At 26.1% G+C, this 11,138-nt stretch overlaps 1 protein-coding gene across 1 annotated transcript; it reads right to left on the reverse strand.

The window, feature by feature from the left end:
* Nucleotides 1-7,565: 7,565 nt before the first annotated feature.
* LOC130976974 (coumaroyl-CoA:anthocyanidin 3-O-glucoside-6''-O-coumaroyltransferase 2-like) lies at nucleotides 7,566-9,002 on the reverse strand. Its single transcript, XM_057901960.1, has one exon. It carries the CDS (start codon nucleotides 8,998-9,000, stop codon nucleotides 7,600-7,602), a length of 1,401 nt encoding a protein of 466 aa, XP_057757943.1. The 5' UTR covers nucleotides 9,001-9,002; the 3' UTR covers nucleotides 7,566-7,599.
* Nucleotides 9,003-11,138: the final 2,136 nt, after the last annotated feature.

Below are 11,138 nucleotides of genomic sequence, written 5' to 3' on the forward strand. Positions count from 1 at the left end.
CGGTCTGAAATCATATTCTCACCGTCTTTTCTAACAACATGCCTTCATAAATTCTTGAGAAAGAAGTGTCATGCATCAGCTGTCTCTCCCTCAACCAGGACAAATGCGATAGGCACAACCTTTGTATTTTTCGTATAGGTGTGTGTCGTCAACCTGAATTAGAGGCTTGCAATGCTTGAACGCCCTAATGCATGGATTAAAAGTCCAAAATACGCGGTGAAGTATTTTGACACCGTCCACCTCCTCACTCCTGTTGTACAAAGGTCTTGTTTCTATTTGGACAATTGAGTCTGACATCTTCTGAATCATGACCGAGGGCCAGCATGGCAAAGTTTGGTAAGAATCCTCCCAACCACCGAAAACTTTGGCTATAGACTTCCGCAATTATAGATTTGACCTTGATGGACGGATCAGTCTCAACCAATGGCCTTATATCATCAGCAACTGTGTCCGAGTCTAACTTGGAATGGTCCTGTGAAATCGTTCCCATGGTGCACGTGTGCTTACCATTGTATCTGCGTATTTCCCAACAACCTTTTTTTCGTATCAAGCTGGCTCGGATAAGCCAGTCGCATCCACGCCCATACGTCTTGCATTTTGCATAGAATGTCTGTAGTTCGGACTCATAAACATTGTAATCGACTCCTCAAGAGATAGTGTAACTTCTAATTGCTGCGACAACAGACTTTCTAGAACTATATTCCATTCAGATCCTGAACTCTCTATCCTCAAGATCAGCAACACCTATATAGAAAGCAGAAATCATCATTCATTGATCCATCCAAAATATAAAAACATAAAAACGTATTATTCACTCATCACGTACCTATGTTTGCATATTCTGGGAATTCCGGTGCATTCATGGCGTCAAGATCCAAGCTACGCATAAAAGGGAGACATTCATCGGTTGACTAACTGCGGGATGAACCACTGCATTCTCCGTTGCTGCCTCGACTCCCACATCAACATATTCGTCTTCGTCGCAAGCTTCATAAGTGGCTTCGAAGTCCTCTTCGCTGTCACTATTCATTTTTTCGTACACTGTAGCTCTATCATCCTTTATATCTAAATCATTTTGAATTTCATTTGCCTCTACGTTTTCAAATTCAACATACAACTCAATCCGTGGCTGTCGCATCTGAGTCTGTCGGTGAATTTAGAACATATTCTGCATACTCACTTCGTCAACGATCGGCATAATATCAAATTTGTGGTACCCTCCATTACACTAGCAACACAATAAAAGAACACTCAAAGGACACTTTTCCTTGCAATGAAAATGATACCGAATTTTGTCTTATATATAGAGTAGCACTCAACAAGCCCTCCAAGTGCTGACTCAGCACGCCTCTGATCTCCTCCCCCCTCTCCAACTTTTTGATTCATCAGCTAATGACAGTTTGCCACGTGTAACACGTCCACTCCTGTACTGATTCAGCATGCTTCTCATGTACTGCAAATTCATGCAATCAGACTTCGCCATGTAGCTATCACGTCCCCCATGTGTTGCATGCAACACGCCCCTCTCCATATTAAATCTTTCATCTGACAGTTTTATCAATTTGTAATACATTCACTGCACCCATTTTCAAATAAAACACCAATAATAAATCTATAACTAAATTTTTTAACTGATCTATCACCTTCACTTTTTATTAGCCGTCAAGTTTTAATAATGGAACTCTTTTAATTTGGTACTTTACGTTTTGATTCTAGTGAAAATTCAGGTGCAGTCGAATTTATGTGAAGTTAATAGTTGAGAGTTATGAGATAGTTTGATTGATTTGACTAAATTTTCATCTAATAACTCTTAATTATCAACTTCATGTGAAGTCGATTACACCTAGTTTTCACCTTTAATTCTACAAATACTACAAATAACGGATGGCTATGTATATGTAGATATAAGACTAGAAAAGGAAGAAACGAATTAAATATTATTAGATTAAAGATAAACAAATTGCTCAGAAAAAATTACTGTCATATATGTAGGACCACATGCTCAAAACTTCAACTTGTAGAGCTGGATCGTATTGTATAAAAAAGTTCAATGTTCATAGTTGCCATGACGTGAGGGAAAAGAAAATTGAGACGCCAATAATTTTATTAAAATATGACTAGTATTTAATTAATAAAATAAAATAAATAATTTAATATTATTAAAAATATTAATAATAATTAATTAATAATTATAAATTACAAAATTTATTAATCTCTAACATTCTTGGTGAGAGAATACGTTAGACTACGTTAATGACGCATTCATATGTAAAAATTTCTGTTTAATTAAAAATTATGATTTCTTTTTTTTTTAAAGACTTGTTAAGATGTGTTTTAATAGCACACTTCAAGAATATTATAAAAAAATCTACTTAATATACTAAAACTGTGTTTTCCCTCAACTAATAAGGGTGACGTATCGATTTTTCGTGAGTCTGTTTTTCCTCCAAAACGAATGAAATTTTTCATCTATTCTAAATTATTTTATAAAAAATACCTTTATTATAATTATATTATTATATTATAATTAATATTTAATGAATAATATATAATTATACTAATTTAAGAAGATATCTTCATTATAATTATATCAAATCAATATTTAATGCACTATTAAACTACTTATCAATTATAATACGTAATTACTGTACATAATAAAAAATTGTCTTAATAATAATAATTTACATATTTATTTTTGTTTTACTAAGGTCTATAAATAGTATTTTTCTGTGGTACATGAATCTAAATTTGAGAGTCATCAGCTCATAATTTTATATTTAGTATTTTTTACTATTTCATATAATAAGAATGTATTATTTGTTTTTTATTAAAGTTGATCATTTAAGGTACAATTTATAATTTTTTATAATATTTTTCATATACTCATTCTATTATATTATTCTTTTAATAATTTATTAATTATTGTTACTCTAAGTTATTCTTATCATCTAATGTTTCAGTTCGATTGTCTTTTACCACAATCGTTTACAATGTATCACATCCATGAGATACCTCATCGAGTTGTCTTCACTGATTCAGGTTCCAACTACATGGATGTAAGCATTCAAAGAAAGGACAATAATCTCTACTTTATCGAAGGATGGTTGGATCTACTCACCTATTATGACCAACCTAATAGAATGTGGTTAAAGTTAGCTTTCTTGGGAGGAGCTCGATTTTTTATTGAGAAATTGCATCCACAGAACTTTATAGGGCAAGTTCAAGTTCCATCCCCTCCATAATTTTTACGTCTGCCCGAAAATCTTTGAAGTGGTGCACATAATGAGATTGAATTCTCTCCGTTTAAGTTTAGTTTTGCTAAATTCGTGACAAACTCGGATATACAATTTCAACGATTGGTAATATATTTAAATTTTCTTATTTTAAGTTGTTCATTATTAGAATAATTTTATAACATATTGTGATTTTTTTCAGAAATTACCGGCTTTCTTTTGCATGCATGCAATGCCATTGAAAGGAATAAGGGTTAGTTTGGTTTTTCGGTGTGGCAATTTTATACCTTGCCGCATTGCATGGATAGCGGATGATGAAGCTTATTTAACAAGAGGATAGTTTGAATTTGCACGAATTCTAAATGTTGATATTTATGATGTTATTTCAGTTGGTTATCGTTACGATAATGATTCTATACTATACGTGACTAAGAACTATAATAGATTCAATATTGTTTAAGTAATTTGGTTTTAATATTAGTATTTGATTAAATTATAATTAAAAAATTTTAAATTATTGCCTCAATTTATATATTATGAATATTTTTCGTGGATGTACTATTTTTAAATAATTTAATAATTAATAAAATAAAATGGTGTCAGATATATTATTTAAATTTATTTTTATCCTTTATTTCTTTATTTGTATTTTTATTATATTTGACAAAAAATCTCTACCTAAACATATAGTTTTCGTTGACCTAAACACAATTGAGTTGCCAATAAAAATGAAATATGTATCTTTTGAAATTATATTAATATAGCAAGTAGACATTATGATATAATAATATCTTTAATTGTATTATAATTAGCTCATAAATAATGTATGATTATATTATTTTAGAAAAAATTTTTCATTATAATTATATCAAATCAACATTTAATTATGATCAAATATGTTAATTATAATTATATCATAAAATTATAATAATTACGATAGTTATGTTATATATTTTAATCATTTATGTAAGTAAATAAACTAGAAAACAATCAAATCAAATAATGACGGTAAATAAATAATATAGAATAATATTATATATTTAATTGCATTATAATTAGCTCATGAATAATGCATGATTATATTATTTTAAAAAAATATTTTTATTATAATTATATCAAATTAATATTTAATATATTATTTAAATCTATTTTTTATATAACAATAATATTATATATATTTATATATCACCTTTTTAAACTCATTCTTACAAATATTAGCATATAATTAATATAGATAACATATATATAGTTAATAAATATCTTTATTAAATTAATTATAACAATTAATACAAGATAATCTCATAAGTATAACCTAATTATAGCAAGAATTTTCATAAAAATAATTGACTACTAATTTGAATATAATTGATATAGTTAAATTGATACAACCGATAAGATTGAGAATATGTAGCAATTATAGCAATTATTATATCAATTATAATAATAATTCACGTGACTTTATATACAGTAATTTTTGAATTATAATTGTCACATAATTATACTTGAATATTATTTAATTTTAGATGTTTTATAGGTAATATTCATTATCACATGAATTATCATCATTACTCAATAATAATAATAATAATAATAATAATAATAATAATAATAATAATAATAATAATAATAATAATAATTTCGAATTTATATAATTGATATAATTGATATGGTTCTAATTTTCATTCGTATGTAATAATTTTATTAGTATGTATTCACAGTTTTAATCAATATATAATAATAATAATATTATTATATGGACATAAAATTAATTAGTTAACAAATTGAATTTAGCTTATGGATTTTTATTTTTTACTCAAATTTTTAATCATTAGTGATTTTATTTTTTATATTTACAGTAAATTTTGACTATAAAAAAAAAATTAGTTTTGATTGTTTCCTATTTTATTTATTTACAGTCATAATTAAATTTGATATAATTATAGTAATATAAAGCTGCTTCATATATAGCAATAATATTATAGAAAATATTATTGCACGATTGTAGAATAAAAAATAATCATATATATAAAACGAAATAATTATAACAAAAAAAAATTAATACATGTGATTTAAATATTTTTAATAATCGGTAACATGAAATTTAACAAAATATAATTCATATTTTTTTATTTATATATATATATATATATATATATATATAGAATTATTTAACAAAATTAATATATACATATATATAAATAAAAAAATTATTATAATTTCTGAAAATTATACGAATTTTTTTCTCAAATAAATTTATTCTAATTATATTACAATTAGCTCGTGAATAATGCATGATTATATTAATTTAAGAAAATATCTTCATTATAATTATATCAAATTAATATTTAATGCGTTATTCAACTACTTATAAATCATCGATATTTTTAATCATTCTAATTATATCAATTGATATAGTTCTAATTCTCATTCAAGTGCAATAATTTTATTAGGAGATAATTGATACGATATCAATTAGTGGACAACAACAACAACAACAACAACAACAACAACAACAACAACAACAACAACAACAACAACAATAATAATAATAATAATAAAGTCTACATGGTACATGCATTATATTTTAAAAAGGTAAAATATATTTTAAAAAATTAGAGTATTAATAATCAATTATGATTAATATCAATATCAATAATTAATTTTTATAATTATTTTTTGTACTATTAAAAGCTACATATAGTGTTTTTTCTTTTTTGTAGAATAAAAAAGGTTGTGATTCATAATATTTTTGTAAAGTTATATCGTATGGACACAAGATTAATTAGATAACAAATTGAATTTTAATTAATATGTTTTATTTTTTGCTCATATTTTTTCATTAATTATATTATTTTTTATATTTACAGTAATATTGAATGTAAAAAAGAAAAAAATAATATTAAATATTATCTATTTTATTTATTTAGATTCATAATTAAATTTGATATAATTATAACAAGTATCTAGAATTAATAATAACATGATAGTATAATTTTAAGTTGTATAATATAATAAAAAAATGTAGCAATTTATGTATGCTTCCTATATAGCAATAATATTATATATTTATATATCTCCTCTTTTATCTCTTTCCTAAAAATATTGGCATATAATTAATGTCGATAACATATATATTGAGTAAGTATCTCCATTGAAAATATTTGTTAACTAATACCGTGTATAATTAGTGTGTGTGTGTATATATATATATAAGGATTAATAGTGAATTGTTACAATTATTTATCATTTAGAAAATTCGTACCTCAACATAGAACTTCTTCTATTTATTATTTTTCATAACTAAGGGATACTAACTACGATTCTATCAATAGTATTACCTATGATAGATTATGTAATGAAAAAGTTTGAAAAATAGGCAAGAATTATAAGGTTATGAAAAGTCTCATCCAAATTTGACAAGAACAACACAACTTACATAAAAATAGTTCTTATGGATGATAAGGTAAGTTGATTATTTTTCATGATTCTTTCAAGTGATGCTAGGTCTATTTTATAAATATTTTTTGTTTATATTTTAAGTTTATTTGATAAATAAACTTTTGCACAAATTAAAGATAGTGCGATTTTATAGATTTATAAGTGCGTACTAATAGCCTTTATATTTAATTTATTTTAGAGTGTGATAATAGCCAATATGTTTGTTGGTAGATTTAACTATTACTATATTATTTATGATCACATTCAGTATATATGTTTGATTTATTAAAAGAAGTAGATTATTAAAATCGATTAATAACTATTTTAGAGTTAATCCAATTAATACTAAATTAAAAAAAAACAAACAATGTATAACATATTATTTTTTTATTAATCAAATTATTATAATTTAAATTACTTTTAAAAATAATTTAAAATTATAATTTCAATTTTATCACGTGCATGGCGCACGGGTAATTACACTTGTATTTTAGTAAAAATTATTTAAAAAAATCATTTTTTACTTTTTTAATATATTAAATACATAAAATAATTTTAAAAATTAAACCTATTCTTAAAACATAGGATAGTTAAATCATTTTTTTTTCTAGGTTTTGGATAAAATTAAGATATTCATTGTTAAAGGGGTAATACTTGTCTAGTAGAATAGGACCGATGATGAACTCTATTTTTAAATAAGAGGGGTGGCATACAACACATTCGAGGATTAAAATAGAATTTAAATCATATTACTTATTTAAGGGACTTAAAAGGCTTACACTACAGCAAACTTGTAATTTGTTTGTCTCATCTTATAATGGCAAATACCATTACTTCAATTGAAAATAAAATTCTTGCAAAAACATCAAGAACATAGACTAAAATAAAAACCCTTAAATATTGTATTTAAAACTAGTCGAAAACCTTTTCATGAGTCATGAAGTGCAATATCAGCAAGGATCTCTTCCAAAATAGTGTTGAATTTTTGCATTTGAGCCCTCCCAAATGCTACACCAACTTCAATTCCACCTTCTTTGTCCCTACAATCAGAAAGAGACACCAACTCTGGAGAATTTACATGAAGTACTTCACTCAATTTGGGTTTTCCCCACCCAAAATCACTTTCGTATGCATCCAACTTTGGTGAACCTGCAATTCCCGTGATACGATTCCCCATTGTTGCAAATTTACTAAAAATCGACATCAATGTTTCAGCACCTTCATAGGGACCAGATTGCAATTCTTTAATCTTGCTTCTAAGTGCAACAGCTGCTTCAAAAATACCATTTTGCCCCACTAGCTTGCTTCTCTTAATTCCTACAATGCCATTACCCAAACAATTCCCAAAATATGTTAAGGGAATTTTCAATTCAGCAAGGTAACGACAATCTATCAAAAAACTTAGGTATAATTCTTCATCATTACCACTACTTTTTATATCATCTTCTGATGATTTTACCTTACAAACCCAAATCAAAGCACATGTCACAACAAATGTTGATACATGTAATAGGCTTTGGTGTTTAGTAGAAACCAATCTCTTCAAAATCTCCACTTGTTCACGCTTCAACACAAACCTGTGGCGAACCCTGTCATTAGGGACATTATAGATAGGGTTCATGATGAATTCTCTTGGAGAATTCCACACTGATTCTAAGAAGATGGGGTTAAGCCCATTTGGGTCTTGAATGATGTCTCTATCATGCAATGGCAGAGCAACAAGATTATTCTCTTTAGACCTACAAAGTGAGCTCCAGAACTTGATGAAACTGTGGAAGGTTTTTCCATCGGTGACCACATGGCTGAAGTTGATGCATATGGTGAAGCCAGAATTGGGAAAAACAGTGACTTGAATTGCCATTGGAGGGATCAACAAGGTGCCATCTTGTAAGGCAATTGTTTGAGGTAACTCAGGAACAAAAGGGTACATGCTTGTAACATCTCTTGGGGTGTTACATACGAGGTTGTTGAAATTTGTTGTGGACTCAGCAACTATGAAATGAAGAGTAGTGTCACCTTGGGAATAGAGAATGTGAGGGGCTTGTGGCTTTGGAGGGAATATTATGTGTGAAGAGAAAGGGAAGAAGTGTTGAAGAGTGAGTGAAAGTGAGTGTTTGAGATTTGGAAGCAGTGTTTGCATGAAGTGTGTTGTGGTGTGAGGGAATTCATAGAAGAAGATGCGTGTACATGTAACAGGACAGCATAAAAATGGAAGATCAAAGAAAGTAAGGGGAAGAGAGGTTGAAGGAACAGAACCTGGTGGAGGACCAACTTGACATTGCTCTATGATTTTCACTACTGTGTCATTATGATTCACCTTGTTAGCCATGGAGATCAGAGTTTGTGGTTATTTATTTTTGAACAACTCTAAGATTCAAGTTATGGTTAGGTATATAGAAAAGAAATCCAAGAAAGACAAAAAAGACTTGTCTCTATCATGACAGAGATATTTTAGTATATAACGCAACTCTAGTGAAACTGTTAGTCAAAATTTCACACTACAATCGGACAAATTGTTAGGCCAATCATCATCATATAGAATGCGTTTTAAGTTTTAACCGAGTGAAATAGTTGTCATGAAATAGTATTTATCTAAAGAAATATAGACAGAAAGAAAAATAGTATTATCTTTTTGGCTTTTGTTTATATTTATTAATTATTGTTTAAATAAATACATAATATCACATATAATCAGGGTGAAGTTAGACCATATTTATCAGTAGTCAATATTTTTTTAAATTTTTTATTTTAACAAAAAAAATTAAAAATGACTCTATATATAATTTTAATTAAAAATAATAACTAAGACTTAAAATTTACTTTTTATAAGATAATTGAATATATTGTATATTTATATATTACAATAATTAAATACAAATATTTTAAAATTAAATTTAAATATTGTAAATATAAGTTGTTACATATTTGTTTTTAGAATTTTTAAATAGTTAAATACTATTCAATTTTTTTTAGACATTTCTTACAATTTACAAATATATTTAAAAAATGTATTATGCTTCATGTAAATAATCTAAATCACAACTACAATTTATGTAATGAAAAAATTAATAATAATATTATTAGAGCTAAAATAAATTATAATTTGTATCTTACACAGGCAATTGAATTCGACATTTTTTTCTTGATTCAAAGTCATCTATTATTGAATCTTTACTAAAATAGTTACACTTTTTTTTTTCAATGTAAATGACTAAATTATCTGCAAAAAATTCGTCTGCCATTTTACTCTAAAATTTTGTTTTAACAATTTTTATTGTCGAAAAAATTCTTTCTATTGTTGCTGTAGATACTGAAAAAGTCAAGACATTGCGAATCAGTTTATCTACTAAATGATAAGTTCTTAATTTTTCTGTTTCTTTCAATCTTTGACATAACTCAAAAAATGTCCCAACATCTTTCAGATGATTCGGTATATCAAATGCATAATATTGTAATTAAGCATTCAAAAAAATCATATCATGATCAGAAAAATCTAAAGGATAAAACTTTTCAACTAACTTGCATATATTCTAAATATTAAACAACTTAAAATTAAATATTAAACATTATGCAACTTAACTAAACTCAATTTATTTTATTTTTTGTAAATTATTAATATCAATGTCATAAACAATTAATAATGAGAAAAAAATTAAAAATAATATAAAGATAACATTATAATTACATGATTATCATCTTCAATTTTTTTCAAAAACCTAAATTATTATTATAATATTATAAACTATATAAACAAATAAATATATAAATTATTCAAAAAAAACAAATAAAAATAATAACTTACAAAAAAAAAGAAAGAAGAATAAGAGATGATAATAGAAGACTAAACACTATTTGTTATCTTTTAAGTTGTAATGATAATGAAAATATGGAGTATATTTTGTTTCTGATTGAAAGAAGAGAGAAGAATGAAAGAAATGATTTGACTTCTTATTGCTACCTTTTCAAATTCTTCACTTCTAATATGGATTAGAGATTTTTTTTTTTATACTAAACATATAGCTACAATCTATAGTCCATAGTCCAAATAACACACTACTTTTTAATTATTTTTAGCTGGACCTATTTTTTGAATGGAAATTACAGACAGCCATACATTTTTCAAAAGGGAGAGACCATACATTTTTTTAAGGGGACACTCTTTCATTTTTTAGGATAAAGTATATTTTTTGTTCTTTAAATTTGATAAAAGTTTTAAAAATATTCTTAAATTTTATTTTCTTTTAATTTTATTTCAAAAATTTTTTATTTGCATCAAATATACCCTGACGACTAATTTTTCAAAAAATTTAAGATCGATTCAACAACAATTTCATAAGAATAATTCCTCAACACAAATAAATCAAGCATAATTTTTAGGGTAAAAAACCCTAATAAGCCAAGGCAAGAATCGTGTAACGTAAATACGCCAATTTGAAAATCGTTTCAGCAATAAGACAAATGCTATCT

This window comes from Arachis stenosperma, chromosome 4 (assembly GCF_014773155.1).
Source record: "Arachis stenosperma cultivar V10309 chromosome 4, arast.V10309.gnm1.PFL2, whole genome shotgun sequence".
Taxonomy (NCBI): Eukaryota; Viridiplantae; Streptophyta; class Magnoliopsida; order Fabales; family Fabaceae; genus Arachis; species Arachis stenosperma.